Raw genomic sequence first — 23,870 nt, 5'->3', positions numbered from 1 at the left:
GAGAAAGGGATTCTAGCTGGACTGATGAGGAAGGGCCCCACTGGGCACCATGTGTCTTGAGGCCTGAGTCAGACAGCGGAGGTAGAAGAAGGCATTCCCAGCAGTGAGGAAGACTTGAAACAATACTATCAGCCAGACCCAAAATCTTGGTTCATGGGTGTTCTTACCAAGTGACATTTTTCACATCCCATCAATGAGAAATCAATCATTTGTGGACCCAGATGCCTTCTTTATGCTTGTTAAATTTCATCATGCTTGATGGGGCACACCAGTTAAGTCCTTTGATATATTTTGAGTCCCTGAATGTGTCATCCCTCCCCTTGTCTACCAGACCCTCGTCCAAGTGAGCAATAACAATGGTAAGTGTGTGTTTGAAATTTCCCTCCAGGTTGACCTAAATCCTACCAGTTTTCCTGCACTTACAGAGCTAAAAGAAATAGCAGTCATTTCCTGAGTGGCTGGTGAAGACCGGTTTCGTTCCTCTGTCACTGCATCCCATATAGCCACACCACAGATTTTTACTGGGAACTTTTTACTTTTATTCCTTAAGCTTAGAAACATGGGTTGTAAGATAGTCTGTAGACCGTACCATGAGCTTTACGGAGTCAGGATTTTGTCTCTTTTAACCTGTCAAAAAGCCCTCAGTTTTGTTTATGCTTCCAAAGATCCTGTGTCTCACAGAAGCCATAGTTATGGCTACAGCACGGATTGGCTTGTGCTGGAAGAAGCCCCAAAGCGAAGGCTTCATCAGTCTCCTCTGTGTGCCACTTAGGTAATATGCGGAGACTGACTGTGATGCTGTTGCTGAGCGTTCACAGTATTTCCCAATAAATGTTCTCCTCCTAACCAAAAAATAAAAGAATACAAAAAAATCGCTCAATGAACAAGAGAAAATAAGAGACTTGGAGGAGAAAGAACCGTTCTCAACTCATTTCGTGATACCAGCATTACCCTGATACCAAAATTCACAAAAGGCAATTCAAGAAAACCACAGATGAGGCTTCCTCGTGAACACAGATGTAGAAGTCCTCAGCAAAATATTAGCAAACTGAATCCAGCAATATATAACAAGGATAATACATCTTGACCCAGTGGAGTCTGTACTGGGAATGTACAGTTGGTTCAACATTTGAAAACCAATCAAGCCAATCCACTGCATTAACGGACTAAAGAAAATCCACATGGTTCTATCTGTAGATGCCAGGAAAGCACTTGGTAGAATTGAAAATCCACTCATGATTAAAACCCTTACAAATGAAGGGACTTCCTTAACCTAATTGAGAGCATCTACAATAAACCTACAGCAACCACTACTGGAAAGGAAAAAAATACTGCTGGTGATACATTTCTGTGTGTAGAAATTCAAAGGAATCTATAGATAAACCATTAGAATTAATATGAAAGTTCAGCAAGATGGTTGGTATAAAATCAATATACAAAAATCAATTTCTATTTACCAGCAAGAAAAGAGAAAATAAAAAAAATTTAAAGATTTATTTATTCATTTAAGAGAGAAAGTGCTTGCATGCACAATGAAGGGGAGAGGGAGAAGCAGGGAGCCTGGGGCTCGATCTCAGGACCCCAAGATCATGACCTGAGCAGAAATCGTGAGTCGGACATTCAACCTACCAAGTAACCCAGGTGCCCTGAGAAAATAGAAATTTTTTTACATACCATACATAACACCACCTGTATTACCTTAATACTATAAAGTATCTTGGAAAAAAAAAGTTAAATTTGACGAGACCTCTAGATCTAACTACCTATTTGGAAGAAATGTAAAAGATGGGGTCTTACTAAAGACACCACAGGGATGAAATCAGAAAAATCCAGAATTGGAAACTATAGGACAACCAACCCGTTTTTACAGTAAATAAATTATGAGAAGGAAAAGGAGAGAGGGAACCTATAGATTTAAGAGAAACTTAAGAATATTTAAGGAGGGAATGATATAAACTTGGATTTGTTTCAGAATAATCTAGGGTGGATAAGTTGTAAATAGTACAAGCCAGGAGTTAGTAAATATTCAAGCTGGGTTGTAGGTATTTGAGGTTCGTTACTTTCTACTCTTGTCTCTGTTTGAAAATTTTTTAAACACCATTTGTATAACCTCTTTGTTTAATCAATAAGCTAGGAGCAAATCTAACAAAGATGTTCAAGACAAAGGAAAATGTTAACATTTATTGTGACATTAAAGAATACATAAAGAAACGGAGATATACTGTATTCATGGACTGGAAGACTCAGTGTTATAAAGATGTCTCCCTCCCAGATTGATTCATAGATTCCATGCAATCTTGATTGGTTTTGAAATTGACAAGCTAATTTTAAAGTTTTCATGGAAATGCACAGAATCAGAAATAGCCAAGATGTTCTTCTAGAAGAATAAGGAGGGAGGCATTGCTCCACCAGATACTAATACCATAAAGCTATAGTCATTAAGATAATAAGATATGGGCATAGAGATGTTCAAATAAACCAATTGAAGAGAATCCCAAAACACTCCCATACATAAATAATCACCAGTGAGGAATGGATAGTCTTTTCCATAAGTCATGCTGGAACAATTGGGTATTCATTTGGGAAAAAGACAAGAAAGAAATTGGGCCCCTAATTTCACATCATATACAAAAATCAGTTCTAGTGTATTAAAGGCCAAAATATGAAAGCCCAAACTATAAACCCTTGAGAAAGTAATATTGAAGAATGTCTTCAGGAACAAGGAAGGATTTCTTAACATGCCAAAAAAAAAGAAAGGGAAAGATGGCTAAATTTGACTTAAACTAAGTTATATTCATCAAAAGATACCACAGGAAGAGTAAACAGGCAAACCACAAAATGGAAGAAGGCATTTGCCACATGTATAACCCCCAGGGGTATAATATCCAGACCACACAGAGAATTCCAACAAATCAATGAGAAAAAGATAACTAGAAAAGGAAAATGGCCAAAAGACTTAAACACTGTACAGAAGAAGAAATCCAATAAACCTGTGAAAAGGTTCTTAATCTCATTAATAATCCGTGAAATGCAAACTCAAAGCACAGCCTGATTCCATTACTTGCCCACTGTGGTGGCTAAAATTAAAGACTGATACTACCAAGAGTTGACAAAGAAGTGGAAGAGCAGGTACTCTCACGCACCGCTGGTGGGGGTGTAAATCTGTACAACCTCATTGAAAATTGCTTGTCATTCTGATGTTGATTTTGGATTTTCCTTGTATGTGGCTCACTCAGGGACCCCTGGTTGGCCCACAAGCAAGATCATTAAACAAAAACCACCTGTGGCAATATCCCAGAAGACAAATATTTTCTTAGATTAAACCTAAGGGGAGGAACTTTTTAGTAACATTTTTGCTGAATACTATAATCACATAGGAGAAAATTAAAATTCTCTGATTATAATTCTGTGGATTTAATTTGTGTTTTTCCCTAGACTAGAATTGCCATGTAGTTACAGGAATGTTTATTAATCATCTACCTTGCCTACCACTGTGCTGGGGACATTATTTACATTTTTTTGTTCTAATCCTTTGTGACAGCCATCCAAGAGGCTGTGAAAACTTGGCAACAAAATGTCCTGGCCAAGTGCGTGGGCTCTATTCTCAGACCGACCTCACCGTCCCACCTGAGCTGTGTGATTTGGAACAAATTACTGAACCTTTCAGTCCTTTGACCCATTTATAAAGTGGTGACACGATTTCAGGTGTTGTTAAAAAGATCAAAGAGTTAATACATGTATGTTTCCTAGGAAAGCACCTAACACTGGATTGGCCCAAGGTCATGAGTGATAGAGCCAAGAGTCTAACCAGACTGAGTTCAAAATCCCATACTCTTTCCACCTCGTGCCACAGCCATGAGTTTAGGTTGCTGGCTGTGTTATCAGTTAGCAGGTGCCCCAGGAATGCAATGTCATTTTATTATAAGCCTGTGTTTTTAAAACATTTCCAGGAAACTGTTGTGAAAACCAAAGAACAAGCTTTATCTTGAAAGATCTGTGAGGAGTATGTTCATGCAGGCTTATAGCAAGTCTTCAAATGAGTGATTTTTGTCAGTATACAACTTTACAGGAGATTCATTCTCTCTCTCTCTCTCTCTCTCTCTCTCTCTCTCCCTCTCTCTGCTAGGCGAGTCGCTTGCATCGCCATGGAGAAAACCAAACAGGAGCAGCAGGCCAGCTGTACTTGGTTTGGCAAGAAGAAGAAGCAGTACAAAGATAAATACTTGGCAAAGCACAATGCAGGTAGGGAAACATACGAGTGTGGCTGAGGCCAAGTGAACCTGGCAAAGACAGAGGTAGAGCTCACATCTCAGTTCGGTCGTCTGAGTCCTCACCAAAAATCCCACCCAACGAGGTCCTCATCAGCCTGCCAAACTGCATGAAACCCTTACCTGCGACTCTGATGTCAGTCATTTGCCAGCTCTTTGACAGAGCTCTGCTTCATAGGAAGACAGTGCTATTTGGAAATAGCACTGTCCTCTCCGGAACTAAAAGGACCCAGTACGTTCAGTCCTCCCCTGAGAAATGAGAGCTTGAGGGTTTGCGGAGTCACGAGGACCCTTGCCTCCTTGCTGAGAGTGATCTTGAGCTAATATCCCTCCCTCCTGCCTCCTCTCTAGCCCTTGGATACGGCCCTGTGGCACATTGCTAAGGGCAGACGGACGCTCTTCACAGAGCCGTGCCGCAAAGGGCCCGGCGATTGGGCCGAAGGAACACAGATGCCATTGGATACTAAGGGCAGTTGGTCGGTTCCTGTGACTAGTTGTCTTCCCCCTACCCCGCCAGTTATTTCCTGGCTCCGAAAAGACCAAGAGCACGATCTCGGCCTTCCCTTCATGCTGTTTGTCTATATGAAAACTTGCGTTCAATCCGAGTCAAAATATTCGCTTGTAATGCCAAAAAAGCATGGTCTGTCCTTGTCGTAGAATTCCCAGAAGACTCACAGGATGTAAGTTAAGCTAAAGGAAGTGCATTCTGATACAGAGGCTGGGAATGACTTCTTTTCAGTAACTTCTCAGTAGGACCCCTTTTTATAAGGGACTTGTTCTGAGGAATTGCAAGCCCCAATATTGGCATTAGATTAGTTCCCAAGGTTTCAGAAATGACTCCAAAAATCAGACATGTGGCCAAAAAAAAAATTGAATTAATGCAGTCATGCATACCCAATTTGACAGTGTAATGTTTCTGACAAATATAAAACACACTTCTGTCTGTAGAATGTTAGAACACGTCACTAGCATCCACCAGGGAAGATTATTTACAAACTCTGCATTGTTCATTTCTTTTTTTTTTAAAGATTTTATGTATTTATTTGATGGACAGAGAACCCAGGTAGGCAGAGAGGCAGGCAGTGGGGGGTGGGGCGGGAAGCAGGCTCCCCACTGAGCAGAGAGCCCGGTGCGGGGCTCGATCCCAGGACCCTGAGATCACGACCTGAGGTGAAGGCAGAGGCTTAACCCACTGAGCCACCCAGGTGCCCCTGAATTATTCATTTCTTAATCAGCAAGTAAAAGTATGCATTTTGAAATACTGCATCACGTGGGATGAGTGTGAGTGACCACAGGGGTTCATTTCATATGATTCAGCTAAACGATGAGTCGTTCCCTTCATGTCAGCCACACTCTACTCCATTTTTAATTCCAATAAAATATATCCTTTCTGATTCTTTACCACCACAGAGTACTAGTCTGATGATGGCTTATTTTTTGGTTTTGTTTTATAAAAGGAAGAAATATTTAAGGCAGATTAAACATAATTTAGTGACTGTTAATTGTAAATGCTCAAGTAGTACTTTCTGAAGACGTTTACAGTAATGTCAGCAGAATGTCATTTAACACCAAATGTCAGTGGTTCCTGCCAACTCATCTTCATTTCCATCAGCTTCTAACAGGCTCACAAGATGTGTTGACATTTTATATGTATATATGCATATATATATACATATATATAAAACCTTATCATTTTTATAATTTTAAATGCTGTATAGCTATAGCTGGCATTATCATTTGAACCTAGAAAGCAAAGCAAATTGATGGCTGACTAAGGTTGTTAATCCATCACTAGCTTGATACTCTTCTAATGGAGGACATGTAGATATAAGTATTTAACTGGCCAATATTCTTTAATTCAGCTGTGAGGGAAAATAAGAAGCCAGTTGATTAAAAAACTAGGATCTCTCCATTCTGACAAAGAAACCATTGACACGTTCACTCAAGAATTTTGTCAGAAAATCAGCACCCCCCACCCCCACCCCAAATCAAGACTCATGAGCTCTCCTGTTGGTGTTTCTGCTCGGGAGAAGGTGTCCAGCTTTTTTCTTGGACTATCTGAAGCATGCTGCCTGGCAAGGCCTTTCTCTTGCCACCTTTTCAGTCTCCTTCCCCTGCACTGACGAACCCTTCCATTTTGTTCATGGCAAAGTCCAGAAGAACCATTCACTTAGTGGGCACCTTTAGTTGACAAGAGATGAAGTTGTCAGGGAAGAGAAGTCAGGTATTTTATCAGCTCTTCTGCTTCGAGCCATGATGTAAGGCCATCCGAACGCGCGGCGTGGCCTATATAAGGGACCAACGTGAAAGAGAGAAACAGATACTACCGAACTCCGTCAGTATGGCGGGTGCTATGAGAACTTTCAAAGTTCATCATATTCTTTAATGCCAAAAACTAGCCAAATGGGCTCCTGGGCCACAGATCAAACTATATTTCTGAAGGATCTTTCTGGCTTTTTCAGAAGTTGATTGTCCAGTATGGGGTGGGGGGGGGGGTGGATCTTCCCATAGTCCTCAGTGAATCCAAATAAGGGCTGTATGTCTTGGTTCCTGCTTTAGAGAGGCAAATCTTCTCATCAAATTGTGAGGCTGTTTACATTTGTAATGAAAATGAAAGATGGGAACTTTGTCAATATCTAGAACTGGTAGGAGCGATGATACTAGAATTATTCCCATTTCTGTCACCGGCACAGTCCCCATGTGTAGCTAAAGCAGAATTCTGTTCAAGCTGTGTCGCCTACATCTCACATTATAAAATGCCAGTCTATCAGCTAGATATGACCAATAAATTAGTTTTGTTTTCCCCACACCTGGCATTTGAAAGAATTAAAACCAGATATCACATTTGAAAATCAGATATTTAACATAAAAATCTTGCCTTGGAAGAAAATAGAAATGTGGCAACACTAGGCCCCCTTTCACTTGTAGCACCACTGGGTTGTTAATGTCCCTTTCGGCTGGACACTCGTTCCCTAGGACCCAGCCCATGCACCCAAACATGCCCACGGCCCAGGAGCTGCAGGCCGTTGAGTGCCACACCCAGCCCTGAACTCCCAGTGTGCCAGGCCTTTCCTAATGGGAGGTTTTTACAGTATTTAAATGTACTTAATAGTTTTTCCAAATGAGACAAGGAATCGATACTAAAGGCTTATTTATGGAATAGATTCAACTAGAAAATACTTACCTAAACACGTGAAAGTGTCATGAATATTGAGTAGCTTACCAGGAAATGAGGATAATATGAGCAAACTATGCCAGCAAGTATTTCTGAAGCCTTGGGAATAGATTTGATTATGGTGTGTATAGTGTTTACAGCAAATACATTTTCTGCAACACGTAAAAGACGTTTAGCCACATAAATCTGATGCAAAAAAGCATTATCAGGCTGCTAGAACTATACTCTTGAGGCATTGAGATGCCTCAGCCCTAGGACTTCCAAAATCAGTTTCAAGATCAAGTTGCTAACATAAATTTGAGGGGAAAAACAGTCTTCATTAATTCATTTTTTTAAACTGTTAGAGCCCTGAGCGGTACTATTTCAACATCCTGAGATAGTCCATTTACATACGTACACATGAACCTAGACGGTTTCTACAGTACCATTCATAGGCATGCTTAAATGATGCATAATACCACAAATTAGTAGTTGAGTAGTTTTTTAAAAATCTATTACTTTTTTCTCTTCAATACAGAGAACTCTTAAGACAACAAAGAGTGGCCCATCATCTCACTGCCCTGTTGGCTTTTTTTTTTTTTAAATAAAAGTAATAGGCACCTGTGATTTGACATTGCAAACAGTACAGGAATGTACAAACCGAAAAACAAAAGGCTTCCACACCTACACTCCTTGAGGAAGGTGTCTCGTAACTATTCCCAGACCAGATTTCCATGCATGTTGCTAGTAAATAAAAACCTACTGGCTCTTATTTAAGGATATTATTGGATTTTTATTAAAATGAGTTTGTTTCTTAATGTGATTTATTTGCCTCGTGTTTAGAATATTGCATGGTAAAGTTTCTTTTGTGCATATTATACTTTTATTTTACTAATATATTAAAAGCCATATTTCAATGACCCCTGTACATTTTTCATGCTGTCTTACTCCCAATGGCCTCTGTGCATGTAAGTAACCTGTTGAGTGACTATGCCTCTTTGTTTTTGATGGTTTCCTTTCATTCAGTCCTTTAAAAAAAAAATCCGCAAATAACATAAAACTTTTAAAAGTTCAGCCTTTAAGTGTTCTCCTTATATTACTTGTATGTCTTATTTTTAAATACTCTTATTGTTTCTCGATCCTATGACCATGTGCTGATTTCATTTAGACCAGAGTAACCTCTTCATGCTGCTCGTTTATGGTTAAGATATCAATGTGTAACATACCTGTTCATTTGTCCATGGTGTCGATTGTTGATCTCTAACTCAATCTCATGTGTGTTTAAAAAAAAAAAATGGCAAGTTGTAAGTGGGTAGGATGCCATTCCGAAAGCCTGTGCCATCATCATCTTGCTCTTTTGAGAGATGCTGGTTTATTTTTCTATATTAGAATATATCAGCTTGTTGACGCACCTCTTTCATAAGCATCCTTTTTCTTGATGGAAACCTCACTCAGAGGGCAATGGGTATAAAAACCAATTCCATAAGCACTCCTGCTTTTCTTTTTACAACTCTTACACTCTGTAATCACCGTATCATGATCAGCCAGCTCGAGCACGCACAGAACCTCGTGTTCGTTTTGATTTGGGGGGGTTTAATATTCTAAACACAGAAAACATTTTGGGTTTTTAGCTGTTGCTACAGAATTAAAGACGTTGAGTGAACCTTTCTGGAATCAGGCTATCAAAAGGAAACAAAGGCACAGATACCCATTAACATGCACTAACCCTTATTTTAACACATGGTATTTCTTTTTATATATATACATAGTCTGGGAATGATACTTTTGTTCGTTTGTCTCTGATCTGTTGCACTCGAGAGTATCCTATTTTGCAATTTAAGGTTCTTTGCTACTGGGAAGATCACAGATGCTGACTGAGCTGAGAGCCAAAAAAGCATTTGGCCATATTGTTTCAGGGAGAAGCTTCTCTTAGTGATTGACTGAAGCATCCCAGATCCCTTTATGGCACCATAGAATCAATCGTATTGAATTTATTTCAACCCCTCTGAAATCTAGAGCTTTATTGAGCCTTCTTTTAAAAAGATATTTCAGTGTGTGCCTGGCCACATTTGGATATTACCACAAGAAAAACTATTACAGGAAACGTTGACTCGCGATTTTAGCCTTCTTGTGAGAATTTTCAAATGGACTACCTTGAACTTCACCAGGAATGGTCATCCTCTTGGGAAGGTTTTTGTAACAGTTTTTTTTTTTAATAGGCGGGTTTCCAAAAACTATTTTTGGGAGCATTTCTTCTCAGTCTGTAATGATCAGAGAACTCTCCTTTTGCAAAGGCTTCCGAGCTCAGACTCTGCTTCATGCTTCTTTCCATTCTGTCCATCCTGACTTACTGCACACGGGCTGACAAAGTTCGGGACCCAGGGAAGCATGTTCCCCTACTTAAGATACCCAAGACTTTCCATCTAATGGATAGCTGGGTTACAGTAAAACTTACGGGATGCTGATTGCGAACGCTTGTGAAATCAGTTTCAGCACTTGACTTTGAAAGACTCTAGCATGCTACCTTCGGCAACTCTGCTGAAAGAAAGAACCATGAACTCAAAGACCAGCTGTCCATGCATCTCTCATCCATCCCTAGAGATAATCTAGTGGCCTCTTTCTTGGTTAACTTTAGTTGCATTCATGCTATATTCATGTTGGTCACTGTCTGCAGACTTTTTCTTTTTAGTATTGCTGGTTTCTTAGAATTGCAGAAATATGAACAGCATGTGGTTTTGAATGACTTTGTATGACTTGTTGGATACCGCATGACAAGAGATGCAGTATCTCTTAGAATTTGGACTTTTATGCATGTGCTCAACATAATCTTTGGATGCCTCTGGTTCTAAAGTGCATTTTCATGGGCTTAAAAATGAATTTTCTCCTGAAAGGCTATAGGACTAAAATTATATGTAAGCTGCGGATAGAAGTTGGACTCAGAGTTTTTGAAGACACGGTTTTACTATAACTTTAGTTCTGCCAGTATAATTATCATTGACGGACATGAAATACTCCTGTAAATTTACCTTTCTTCTAACTCTTTGCATTTTAGTGTTTGATCAATTAGATCTTGTTACATATGAAGAAGTAGTAAAACTGCCAGCATTCAAAAGGAAAACACTAGTCTTATTAGGTAAGCTTGACTATACAAGTGGCTTTCTTAGACTTCTCTTCAAAACATTCTGCGAGTATTAACAATTGTCAATTTCACCTTCTTTTTAAAAAATGACATAGGTGCGCACGGTGTTGGGAGAAGACACATAAAAAACACCCTCATCACAAAGCACCCAGATCGGTTTGCATACCCTATTCCACGTAAGCAATGTCTCTCTTTTTACGTTTCTTTTTCCTGGTACTTACTTGATATTGTAATTGACATACTGTTTTCTGTTACATAAGTAATAACTGCTCATTATGGGAAGTTTGGAAGATCCAAAGCCAAACAAATAAAAAACCTAGTTAACAATAATCCCAACCCATTCCCCCAGTAACGGCCCTATAAAACATTCTGCCATAGACTCTTCCAAGCTTCTCTCAATGCAGACGTAGGTCATGTGTGATTTGTTGTTGTTTTTTAACAAAATTGGGCTCCTCATCCTGTTTATAACCTGATTTCTCCAGCGGAATGGCATGAACATGACTAAGATGAATTATTCCTCAGAAGAATGGATCTGAATGATAGGATAGTTTTCTCTGATAGAACAATGCTCCCCTCAAACGTACCCAAGTTAATTGACTTTCATCCCTTTGAAAACCCAGTGTGCTATCAGTTGTTTATTATAAAGAATTTAAAATATGTAACATTTTTATTCCCCTTATTTTCTCTGTCTTACTCATAACTTCTTGCCCTCTGTTTCCTCAACTATAAGTTGAAGTAATTCCAGGAATGTACTGAAGGTCTGGGATCAGGAAACACCAGCAGATACTGGATATACAGTAGCTAAAACCAAGACTGGTTTTAGTCTTGTTATTCCAGAGTTTACCATTGGAATCCCAAAAGCTTTCAGACAGGTAGAGTTTAGCTGGAGGTAAGAAGAAGGAGTTGTAAGAGCAAGGAGAGAAAATGGGAAGATGGACTCCACCCAGTAGGGCCTTCCGATGCCTTCCAGAAGCCACATCAGCACCACTCGTGGGTTTCTCTACACCCCAGAGGGCCGTGAGGCTTCATAAGACAACACCCTCCTTCCAGAACCCTGTCTGATTTACACACAAAAAGGAAATTCATCAGATACCATTTCACTTGGTCCCTCTGAGATTTTCTTCATAAGACACTCTGAATCGTTCCTTTAAATCTCCTTATGTCTAGATCTTGAATGGAGCAGGCTTAACTAACATTTAGTTACTTCTTGATCATGTAACAATTGAACATTTGTGTTACTAAATGACCAGTTAGCGAGCTTGGTTTTGACGCATATCGTTGTCTACCTCAATTATGAAGTCCTTCTCTCAAATATTGGACCCCAGATGTGTACAGACCATATGTTTACCTCCCGAGATGACCAAGGATAGTACAGCATCAATATGCGATGCCATTTCTTCAGCTTTTCATGTGCCTGGAGAAAGAGTTCTTTAAAACCTGTGCATTTGGGTGTCCGTGAGCACTTGTAAGTTCTAACGGTCTAGTCAAGGCAGGAGGCGGGGGGTGGAGGTCCCTGTGGGTCTGGATCCATGCACACAGCAAAGAGGAACAATAATTTATTCTTGCTCAAGGAAGGAAGTTGAAAGAAAGGGAGGGGGAAGGTAGGGAGGAAGGAAGGAAGGAAGAAAGGAAGGAAAGAAAAAGAGTGGGAGGAAGGAAGATTTAAACCAGTGTTCCTGGCTCAGCTAGAAAAACATTTTCTAAACTGTGCTTTGCAGAACACTGGTCCCGTCAGCATCCCCCAGAACTAGGACTCACTGACCAATATTTTAGGATACATCCCCTTAGGTCTATTTTCTGTAAAGGACTAGGTAGTAAATATTGGAGGCTTGAATGGCCATCTGGTCTCTGTCACAACTACTCCAGTCCACCAGTGTCGCATGAAAGCAGCCATGGACAGCATGTAATTAAACAGGCATGGATGTTTTCCAGGAAAACAAAAACAGGTCCTATTTGGCACACAGGCCGTAGCTTGCCAACTCATGGTGTAGGTCTTTACTGACTACCGTAGCCACATCTGACCAAGGTCATTGTATTCTCAACACAATACACCTTTTTTTTTAAAGATTTTATTTATTTATGAGTGAGTGAGAGAAAGAGCACGTGCACAGCCAGGCAGAGTGGCAGGCAGAGGGAGAAGCAGGCTCCCCACTGAGCAAGGAATCCGATGCCGGACTTGATCCCACGACCCTGGGATCATGACCTGAGCTAAAGGCAGGGTCTTAACCAACAAAGCCACCCAGGCGTCCCTGCAGTACTCCTTTTGCTATATTCTAACCATCTCCTTTAGGAAGCTGCCGGAGACCGATGCTATCCAATGGAACTTACAGAACTTTCTCTAATAGTAACAGTTTTCAATAGCTGTTCTGTCCACTATGGCAGCCAGTAGCTATACCGAACCCTTGAAATGTGGCTAGTGAGACTGAGGAACTGACTTTTTCAGTTTAATTTTATTTAAATTTAAATAATTGTAATTGTATATGGTTTTCCATTTCTTCTTCTTTCCATTCTTTTTTCCTTCTGCTTAAGACCTAACTGCATTAAGGCATACAGTAAGGTATGTTCATCTTGGGTCGTTGAGTGTCTTTCTCCCATGGTGACCCACGAAGGGATGAACTAAATCTCATCTAAACACCAAAAGATTCACCAACCTAAACAACTAACCAACTACTGTGGTCTGATGTCACACAGATAAATATGGTGTCGTGAATTTAGTTCTACAAAGCTCCTGGGGCTGGGAACAGGGCATGAGACATATACTAAAGAAGCCACAGTGTTTAGAAGAGCTGGGGCTTGGGCAGGTCCATAGGGAGCATCCGCTGATGAGCTCAGTCTTTTAAGCCTTTTGGGATATGGGACTTTCTTTGCAGACACAACCAGACCTCCAAAGAAAGATGAAGAAAATGGAAAGAATTACTACTTTGTATCTCATGACCAAATGATGCAAGACATCTCGAATAACGAGTACCTGGAATATGGCAGCCACGAGGATGCGATGTATGGGACAAAACTGGAGACCATCCGGAAGATCCATGAGCAGGGGCTGATCGCCATCCTGGACGTGGAGCCACAGGTAAGGCACAGCCCCTCGCGGCCCCTGTCAACCTGCCCGCAGGTTCGGCCTAGGTTCTGAAATCAGAACGGCCCTCGGAAGGCCATGGGCCACCTGCTGACCTAATAAACTGTGGGACAGTGTCAGCAGCGCGGGCACAACAGGCTCACGGGTTCGAAGGCGCATGTGCCGTGTGGTTAAGCAGCAACAGGAAGCTCCCAGGGGATTGGTTGACACTCGGAAGCTCCGTGGGAATACCCGACACTGATGTGACCTCAGGGCGAGACTGGCCCTCGGTTATCCTAACAGCCACCTGTCCCCTCTCAGTATAGCTCACACCGGCCCATCTGAGCCACTGCCAGCATCTTATGTGACTTGGCAGCAGGGATCCCGGGGCCTGGGTCTGGTGTGAAGCACATCACTCGCTTTAGGGAGGCGAACCCGAGCCAGCGGGGATGCAGACCCACACGGGTCCTCAGCCTTTCCCGTTTCTTTGGATGCCCAACCCCAGCCAAAAACTGGGAGGGGTGTGGAGAGCTTCGGGCGTTCTGAGCCAGACACAGGAATGACTGGATGATCTGTAGGGAAATCCTAAGCTCGAAGCAGTGGGAATTATTCAACTCAAAAAGGAGAAGCCACATCTCAAACATGTAAGAAAGGCAAACATGTTAAAAAAAAAAAAAAAAAAAGGCCTTGCCTCAAAAATGCTGACAGGCTGGGGCGCCTGGCGGGCTCAGTCAGCAGAGCCTCCAACTCTTGATCTCAGGGTCGTGAGTTCAAGCTCCACACCAGGCATAGAGAAGACTTTAGAAAAATAGCTTGTCGGCTCTTTTTTTTTTTTTTTTTTTTTTTTTTTTTAATCTCTGAGGACAAACTGAGCAGAAGGGGGACTTAAAGCCCAGGAGGAAAGATGTTGTAGACACCAGGTGAGTTACAAGAGAGGCTCATGGATGCCACTGTGACTCCTAGGTCCTGCCATTTCTAAGACTGGTTCATGTCCCACACCCCTATCCCTCAGATAGAATCACCTGCCCAGACCCGCTCCCCTCAAGCAGGCCCCATTTCGCCAGGCCACTGAGGAAATGTGTGGTGACTCTACTGCCTATCCGAGGGCTACCAGACAAGAAAATCTCAGTCTCGATGTGATGTGTCTTTTCATTTTTGAAAATATAATAGAGAAAAAAAAAAGAAAGTAACATAGGCTAGAAATTGAAAATCAAAGCCCCAAAAAGTCTCCCGTAACTGCTGTGATTGGCCTATGGGTTAGCTCTGATGTTCCTGGAAGGCAGCACAGAGAGGGGAGGGTCCTGGATTTCCTGGAAGTACACCAGTTCTTCCCTTGGAATTAACTGGGAAGGGAATAGAACCGGGTTCCTGGACACCAGGCACCAGGCAGGGGACGAGCAGTCTTCAGCCACCGCTGTGGGCAGGAAACATGGAAAGATCTTCACATCTGGATGGATGAAGGCCAAGGGCCCACGTGCCATGCAGAGAAGGGGAGTGTGGTTTCAGGGGTTGCAGCATGATAGGTTAGAACTTAAGACAGTCGAAGAATTGGGTGGCAGGGAAGGCTGGAGGCACTGAGCAGACAGAAGACCATTTCACGCCTGGGGTGTCCTCCTCAACGTCACCTGGGGTGCCGTTCAGCACCGACGCTGTGCGGACTTACTGTGTGGCCCTTGGGGAGTCAGGACAGAAGCAAGGGGAGGAACCGTGTGCTGGGAACTGGTCCCTGCCTAGCTGCCTGGAGGCTGGCTGTGGGTGGATGAGAAAACCTTCTGCCTCCACGGACCCTGTAGCCTCCTGACTAATGAGCACAGGAAGATGGGGCAGGGGTTAGGAAGGGAGGCCCAAAATAATATTGACAAAAAGGGTTTCTAAAGAAAGATTCCCCATAAGCTCAGGTGAACTAGAGATGCACTTTGTTTGCTCCTTGCTGAAGTCTTCAATCACAAAAGGGCTGACAAAGAAATTGCCAATTATCTCCGTCAAAAATGAGCATAGGTGGGCTGACGAGCTTGCTCAGAGGGGAGTGTGACGTTCACAGTTGAAGCACTGTGATGTGACACGTGACAGGACATGCCTGGCTCCCTTAGCCCGGAAGGAGCTCCTGGGTCACTGAGATTCAGAAACCTAATCCCAGTGCATGTGAAGCTTGCACGAAAGCTTTATCATGCCGTCAGTCTCTCCTGAGCCTGTACATTCAGAGGCTCCCTTCAGCCACCAAGCACAGTGCCCTCCAGGCGAACATTTTCTGCCGATCATTCGTGCCGCTTTCACGTTTCCATTTCAGCATCAAGACCATTTAGGCAAGGTGCCGTGGAGGGCACGAGGGAGAAGACCAAACAGGACCCAGCCCTTGCCCTCAAGCTCACCGTCCAGTGCCAGGCGCTTGCATGTGTGGCGGGTACCTGGGGGGACGGGAGAGGTGCTGAACCTGGCTCGGAGCTCACAAAGGACTAAGACAAAAGAACACCAGTGCCATGTGCCAAGGGCTCCCTTAGCCAAGCCAAAAGGGAGAATATGGACAGAGGGTCCAGGCAGAGGGGGTAGTAAGAAAAAGGCTGGGAAACCAGAGAGAGCATGGCCCTTTCTGGAACTGGAAGTAGTTCAGCGAGGCCAGTCCATGGAGGGGAAGGGGCAGAGAGAGGTGGAGGAGGTGAGCATGGCCCAGCACAGGGGACAGGGTGCTGGCTTTTGATGCTGAGGAGTGGACATTTTAGCCCCAGGCCAAGAGGGAGCCGTGGAAGGCTTTGGAGCAGAGCAGCGAGACGGTGGGACTTGCCTCAAAAGAGCTGTCATTGTAGCAGCAGGCTCTAGTACAGAGGCAGAGAGACCCGGCTGACGGCTGCCACAGTAAACCAGGCAGAAGAGGGAAAAATAGGAATATGGCAGAGCAAACGATGCAGATAACAGAATAGACACGTTACATGCCATCCCCCCACCACCACCACCTCTGGTGCAGACGAGTCAAGGACACATCGGTGCCTTGTGAAGTGTGTGCCTGCAGATACTAGGGTTTTGTTCTGTGGAGGGGAGGCCACAACCACGGGGAGGCTCAGGTCCTGGGCTTGGGGGCGGGGGTTGAAATCCCACATCAGAATGCGGTTCGCGGGCGTGGCGCACCAGCTTGGTGGTGTGTCCCTGCGAACCAGAGGCTCTCGCCATTCTGGGGGATTATGCCTGGGAAGGGAACTGAACTGGCCTCAGAGCTCCTGTAGTGGCTCCAGCCTCCAGCCCCCAATCAGGTCTCCTGGCCCCCAGGGGCCTCTCGGCAGGGGAACTCAGCAGGCATCAGGAGCAGGAACACAGCCTTGCAGTGACCTCGGCCGGGATGTGCTGGCCCCATTAGCAGTTAGAAGGTGAAGCTGTGCTGAAGGGGGCTGGAGATCAGGGGCAGAGCCCACCTGCTGGGCCAAGGCCACCCCAAAGCACATTTCCTCACGATTCCCGAGGTAGGCTACCATTCACAGCCAGGTTTAAATGAACATTAACTAGTGTAGTCGGTGTGGACTTTTCTGAAGAAAAGGAAGTCGGATCGATTCAGGAGATTCATAAAAAATGTCCAGTTTGTCACCTGTTACTCGCCAGTGGCTGTTGTCTGTCCTTCCGAAGGAAAGGAGTAGGGGGAGTTCCGGAGACAGCAGGTCAGTGTGCACCCGCCTCGCCAAAAGTGTGAGTCCCAGGCTCGCTGAGCTGTGCGATTTCGTGCAGACACATGTGACAGCCGCGCCCTCAGCTCTTGGCTCTGAGTGTCCCATGTGTTTCATCCGCAGGCGCTGAAGGTCCTGAGAACCGCCGAGTTCGCGCCTTTCGTTGTTTTCATCGCCGCGCCCACCATCACTCCGGGGCTAAATGAGGTAAGGCTCACTGCGTGGAGGCAGCCCAGCGCAAGGACCTGCGGGCCCGCCGGAGGGGTGGAGGCCGGCTGGGCCCACTCACCCCCTGCGGGCGCTGGGCAAGAGGGCCTGGCTCTAGGCCCAAGAGCACTCCGCGGGGACAGAGCTCTAAAGAAGCCAGGACCTTGGCCTGAGGGAGCTTCTGGGGTGGGACCCACTCAGGTCCCCGGAGATGACCCCACCTGGAAATGAGCCCTGTCCGCTCTGGGGCCAGCTCAGTGGCCCAGAGAGGGGGGTGGGGGGGTGTCGCTCCAGAGCCGGCATCACCTTCCAGCACTGGGCCGACCCCGAGGGCCTCCGTGGCCACGCGGATGCTGTGGGTGATTGGGTGTGTCTGGAAGCTCTGAAGGCTCTCACACGGGGTCACCCGGTGCTCGGCGGGGCCCACACGCCAGCAGAGGGCTCTTGGCTCTGCTTGGTGAGGACCCGTCTAAACCGCCTCCAGCTAGTGACCGTACAGTCAAGGCTGGGAAACTGTGCCTCGTGTGTCTGGAAGAGTCCATCTTTACATGGCCGGGTTACTCATCTTTTCAGTCGTTCCTTTGGGTCCTTTCATTTGCAAAAGGTGTATTCCTTTGGGAGCTCTGCTGTGGGGGTCTCCGGTAGTACCCCAGCATGCCCAAAGCCCCGCCAGGTGCTGAGCGCTTTTCCTTCGGGTGCCATGTATTTTTCTTGAATTATCATCTTTGCTTTTTGTTTGTTTGTTTTTGCCTCTTTTCCTGCCCTTTTACTAATTTTCCATAGCTGCCAAAATGGTGCAGAAAATTGCCCGTAAGTACCAGCTAGGAGGTGACGAAATGCAGCCTCGTTTTCTTTCCTAGATTTAGAATGTAGACCCTTACTTCCCATAAATCCTGCCTTTTGCTGTTAGACTAGAGGCGTTTTGTTTTCACTGAGTTGAACCCTGCTCGTGCGTGAGGCAAGCCCGCAGACCAGCTGTTGCCGAGGAGGAAACCCACAAATAGAGCTTCATCTTATGGGGTCCTTAAGAGGAAAGCTTTTTCTTGCATAAAGAGAGCTCCATTTAAAAACAGATGCCGGCAGCTGTACATTTTCTTGAACGTGTTCGTCAGCCCGGCTCTCAGAGCAAATCGTAAACTCCACTAGTGGTTTCTGAAGCCCAGACCGTGTTTCCGTGGAGTCCTCCAGACCGGAGAGTGGCGTGCTGAGAACCGCTATCTTCTCGGCTGAGCAGGAAGCACTCCTGGCCTCGGGCAAAGGAGTGTTTCCCAAAATGGGGCTTTTGCAGTGTTTGTCGCAAAGTGAAGCAGCTTTTTAGGCGCCGGTGGAAAGTGTGTTGATAGGACCTTAGCAGGTGGTGATTAACTGAAGTCTTATCTACACGGAGCCATTAATAGCCAACATCCAAGCACACCTGCCCTGCTTTGAAATCCCAGTAGACGGCGACAAAACCTGGAGGACTCTCCTCTCAGAGTGTCCTGATAGAGCAGACAGTGTCCCCGGCCTCCCTGCCCAGTGGGATCGAATGACCTCATTTTCCATCCCCCTCTGGAGAGTCGCACCCACAGACCGGGGATCTTCAGGAAGGGTTTCTCACAAATAATGGATGGGCCTCGGTGAAGAGGAAGGGTCCTAAGTCAGCTGCGGGCACCATGGCTCCCAAGTTCCCGAAGGCACCGCATCCTTTAGTTTTCTGGGAGCGCATCAGTGTCACCACGGGCCTCTGTTTCCTCGTGGTGTAGCTTTCCGTCTTGATGGCTTTAACGCTCCGCAAACCGTGTCGTGGCCAGTGTTAGCCAAGTGCTTGTTCTTTTAAGGAACATCTAGTCATTTAGTAAGCACTTACTGTGTACTCGCCACAATGCCAAGTGCTGGGCACAGCGATGACAGGGCCCACACGACAAGTTGCCACTCTAGTTGGGGGAGAGATGCTAAGCAGACAAGAAGGTATGAATCGTATGTATCTCCGTCTGTGTAAGACTCAGCCCAGCACCTTACCTGCCTGGTGCGGGGGGAGAAGGGGGACGCTTTGACTTCAAGCCCCCTGGCTTCAGATTGGAAGTTGTCCCTTGCGAGTTTGGCATAACAGTATCCATCCCGTGAGCACTTGGAGGCAAACTTTCTGGTGGCCCGTGAGGGCTCCCAGTCTTGAAAGATCTGCCAACCTGAGGCTAAATTGAGACTCACGTGACAAATGAGGGACCCCACAGGGCCACCTCCGGCGGGCTCACCCTGAGGAGGGTGCTCCAAATCCGCAGCAAGCTGCAGAAGCAGAGGAAAGGCCTTTCCTGCAGCAGAGCCCCCCGAGAACTCGGTAGCAGCTTTTTCCATAGTTTTCCTCAGAGGTTCAGGTCCTTTTGCCCTGCGCCCCGTGTCCGGCCATCTCCAGTGTAGACCACCACGAGGGGGTTCCTCAGATGCTGGTTGCCGTGGTAGCTGAGAAATGGCCTCATTTCATCCATTATTTGTAACATCCCAAAAGCTCTTGCCTCGGGCATCCGCTGCTGTTGGGGGGGGGGGGGGGCGGCATTAGACGTAATTGAATTCCTGGAACACATTGGACCTCAAAGCATAAAAGGGGAAAATACAACTTAATTTGTCGGCCAGAGGCAGTGGCTTCTTGGGGCAAACCAGCGGGGTCCGAGGGTGGGGGCAGGGTGTCATGTGTGCCCAAGAGGGCCAAGTCTCTCTGGTCCTGGGCGGGTGGGGGGGGGGGGGGAGCGGGGCACAGGGATGGCATGGAGCTCATGTTGCAGGGGGAGCCTGCGGGCTGCAGGCCAGTCCTCCGTAACCCTGCCTGCCCGGGGCCGCTGTGGCCTTGGTCACGAAGCGGACTTGGCCTCGTGCCCAGATGCGGCACATCAGGGTGTGGCCTTGACTGTGTCTGCCCCTGGGAAGTGCAGAAATGCAGAAAGAGAAAGAATCCAGCTGACTTCTGTCTCCTCTTTGCTCCTCCCTTCCCCACCCCACCCTCCATCCCCTCACCCTTCAGGATGAGTCTCTCCAGCGTCTGCAGAAGGAGTCCGATATCCTACAGAGAACATACGCGCACTACTTCGATCTCACAATTATCAACAATGAAATTGATGAGACAATCAGACATCTGGAGGAAGCCGTCGAGCTAGTGTGCACAGCCCCGCAATGGGTCCCGGTCTCCTGGGTCTATTAGGCCTCTCCCCAGATATCTGACGCCTGCCCGGGAGCCACCTCATCCGTGGAAAAGCCTCTTTGTTATCGGCCTTGTGTCAGCAGGTCATGGTCCCTAGAGACTACCTAGTTGTAGTGTGACCTCCATTTATAATTATTGTCATGTCCAAATAGATAGGAGGAGAAAACAATTACACACTAATTTAAAGAGACAGTATCTTTTTTAATCAGTTCTCCTAAACTTTAATAAAATGTATCTTTAAATGTATGTATTATTCAATCCTTTGGAATGTTATATTTTTGGAAATCATAGCTTTTTATTTCCAAGACCCCTAAAAACTGCACAAAATAGATGCTGCTTTCTATAATCTATTTTAATAATAAACAATGATTCTGTTACCTTGACTGGGGGTGGAACACTACATTCTTTTTAGAGTCTGATTTTATGGATTGGAATCTTTCTTTCCTTTATTTATTTGAAATAATCAGTCTAGTGATTACAAAACAGTCATAAATTTTTAAAGGCCTTTTTTCTTTTTTTTTTTTAGACTAGTATTTTTTTTTAAGTCCTTTATGTAACATCCAGATAATGTGATACTGTCTCTTTGAAGCACCCTGTAAACCTTTTAGAGATTTGAAGTTGGGTCTTGACTCTTAATGCATGTGGACAGTCGCGAGCGTTTATGCTGTCGGTGTGTCTGTGTTGGACAAAACAATCTGTAATCTACAGCAAAGTACATTCCGTTCACGGGGCACACCCAGGGGAATAAGAATAAAATGCTATTATGACTAAGTTGTAAACCTATGCACATCCCTTGCATTTCGGGCAACTTTATAAAGAAAACTGATTTTTATTATTAATAATCATGTAGTGAAATGTGTTTGTAATTTTGTCTCAATTTAATTTGTTGTAAGGTGGGAGGGGAAGTTGCTGGTTTCACCATTTCAGATCTGTGTTGTCTGAGAGTATTAACGTTTTAATTAAGCAAAGAAATGAGGATTTTTAATATGTATGTAATTGTTTTAAAGCACCCATTTTAAGAGAATATACTGTGCAATGAAGAAACCAGTTTAGGCATTTGCTATAAACTGAATTATTCCAAAAGAAGATAACAGCCCTGTAAATTCCTTTAAAATGATAACTAACAGGACAGTTTGACCAATTTTTTTTTAAATATACTTCCTTTTATGTGTTCAATAATTCAACGCCTTTGGGTCCTTCATTTCATTATAGATTTGTTCAGGTTTACAAGTCTATCTTTTAGATTGGATAATCCGCTAGATGCTTACTGAACCATGGAAGGCCCGGAGTGACGCTCAGTTGGCAGGACAGCACCACAGTCCACCAGAGCACAGCTCGGACGGCGTCTGGCTCCCAGAGCGCAGGGCGCCCGAGGGCCGCCATGTGCAGGAGGCCAGCTGTGGTCGCTCCTTCCTCTTGCTATCTCCCTTGGCACAGGAGAATCATCTATCCTTGTTGCTTTAAAGACATTAACCATCTCATCACCCTTCCACGAGGTCCCATTCTTCCAACCCAGGACATGCAGGCGGGGGTTTTCTGACTCTTGGCCAGAGGTCAGTGGAAGATCCTTTTTAGAGCAGCAGCGTGCGAAGTGGTTCTGGTAACCTGGGATCCTGGAGGAAACACCCTCCGGGTCGCTTCTTGTCAGGTAGATGGCCTCATCGCTTTGTGCCTCGGCAGGGTGCGCGGGGCGGGTTCTGAGCTGCATGGCTCCTCTTGAAGGACCACACACAGAAGACAGCTGGAGACGCCCTTCCAGGCATCCCCCTCCCCAGCCACCGACCCTTATTAAACGGTGATTCTCTCTCTCTCTCTCTCTCTCTCTCTCTGATGTTGTCCTTTGTCAGTGACCAGATGAGTTTGCAACTTACCAGGCGTTGAGCGAACAGCCCCTGTTGAGGCCCCACAGCAGGGAGACCAAACCACCAACCCAGAGACACCCTGGATGGAGAAGGGAAACCCCAAGAGTTGCTTGGAGCTGTGTTAGGAGTGGTTTAAATCTAACCAACGCCAAGGCCAGGCAGTCATTCCCGCGATGGTACTGACCACAATCTGGGCTCTTCTCGCTGTGAAAGTGCCCGCTCTACCTCTCTTCCAATGAAGCACAAAGAAAACTACAGCTAACACGTGGGGAACACCAACTCCCTCCCTCTGTTAGAAATGGCCACACCCCTCTCAGGCCCTTGAAGGCCGCATCTCCAGAGATGCCAATGATGCCTCTCTTAAGCCCCGTTGACAGAGGTGGATCAAGCAGAAGAAGAGCAAAGCGAAGCCAGTTCCAATGTCTATGAGCCCAGGATTGAGAAGCACTTAGCACTTGTCCCCTCTTCTCCATCAGAGGCACACAGGCAGGCACGGCTCTCGCCTCCGTGTGGACGGCCGAACCCCTGCATCCAGAGCTCATTCTGGCAGAACTTCTCAAAGAGGTCATCTGCTCCATTCCACTCACATAGGCCCCCCTCAAAAATAATGTCTTTATGACCTGCCAGAAAATACTTACATTCACAGTAATTTTTGTACAAAGCTGCTGCTACATTATAGTCCTCCACTAAGCAATCAGAGAAAATTACCAAAAAGCTTTGCTGCTTCCATGCCATCAGCAAAATCATCCCCGTCACCCCCCCCCCATTTTAAAGACCAGAGCAAATGATGACTATTAAATCTTATCACTGGTCAGCTGAACCATATTCCAGCCCCACGCCCCATAGCCAGAAAGGGGGTGCCTTTAATATGCAGAATCTTTTGTTAAGAAGTGTCTTGATTCTTTTTAATAAGATGGTAGTCACTCTGCATGTGCAGCAGGTTCAATTTTAACACTAAAAAGGAACATGTCACTCAGTTCAGTTCAGCTGGAAGTTTTCCCAGCGTCAAGATGATACAGTAGCTTCTGAAAATGCAATTAAATGTATCTCCTGTCGGCTGAGATGGTTTAACATACTGGTGCAGAGAAGAAATAGGTGACCGAATTCTTGCCATTTGCATTCAGAGCCCATCCTCGGCACGCGCGCGGGCTCTGCGGCTCCTCCTCCCCGCGCGGCCAGGGCCATCTCACACCGCCACGCCCCCATGAGCTAGTGGAAACCTCTGATCCTGTTACTGCAGAGGACAGTCTTTGTTGCTTTTCAAATCACTCGTAGTTACCGGTTCAGTAAGGCTTCAACTTCACTCCTTGAGAAAGTTTAGTCTGCTGGGCCATCGGGGGAAACAGGACAGCAGAGATGGCCTGCG

The 23,870-nt window shown here is 45.3% G+C and overlaps 1 protein-coding gene across 13 annotated transcripts in view; it reads left to right on the top strand.

Annotated features, from left to right (window-relative positions):
• The window catches only part of CASK (calcium/calmodulin dependent serine protein kinase), a 358,718-nt gene extending 336,897 nt beyond the window's left edge, over nt 1–21,821 (top strand). For 8 of the 13 annotated variants that reach the window (XM_059158571.1, XM_059158565.1, XM_059158567.1 and 5 more), the window contains 6 exons: nt 4,127–4,242; nt 10,475–10,555; nt 10,657–10,737; nt 13,432–13,634; nt 17,390–17,473; nt 20,466–21,821. In XM_059158571.1, coding sequence (XP_059014554.1) covers nt 4,127–4,242; nt 10,475–10,555; nt 10,657–10,737; nt 13,432–13,634; nt 17,390–17,473; nt 20,466–20,642 — 742 coding nt within the window. In that variant the 3' untranslated portion in view covers nt 20,643–21,821. The remainder of the gene's footprint in view (nt 1–4,126; nt 4,243–10,474; nt 10,556–10,656; nt 10,738–13,431; nt 13,635–17,389; nt 17,474–20,465) is intronic. The other 5 variants (XM_059158566.1, XM_059158573.1, XM_059158569.1 and 2 more) reach the window with 1 other exon arrangement.
• Nucleotides 21,822–23,870: the final 2,049 nt, after the last annotated feature.

The sequence above is a fragment of the Mustela lutreola genome, chromosome X (genome assembly GCF_030435805.1).
Source record: "Mustela lutreola isolate mMusLut2 chromosome X, mMusLut2.pri, whole genome shotgun sequence".
Taxonomy (NCBI): domain Eukaryota; kingdom Metazoa; phylum Chordata; class Mammalia; order Carnivora; family Mustelidae; genus Mustela; species Mustela lutreola.
Note: the sequence above shows the minus strand (reverse complement) of the source record. Positions and strands in the feature narration are given on the sequence as shown.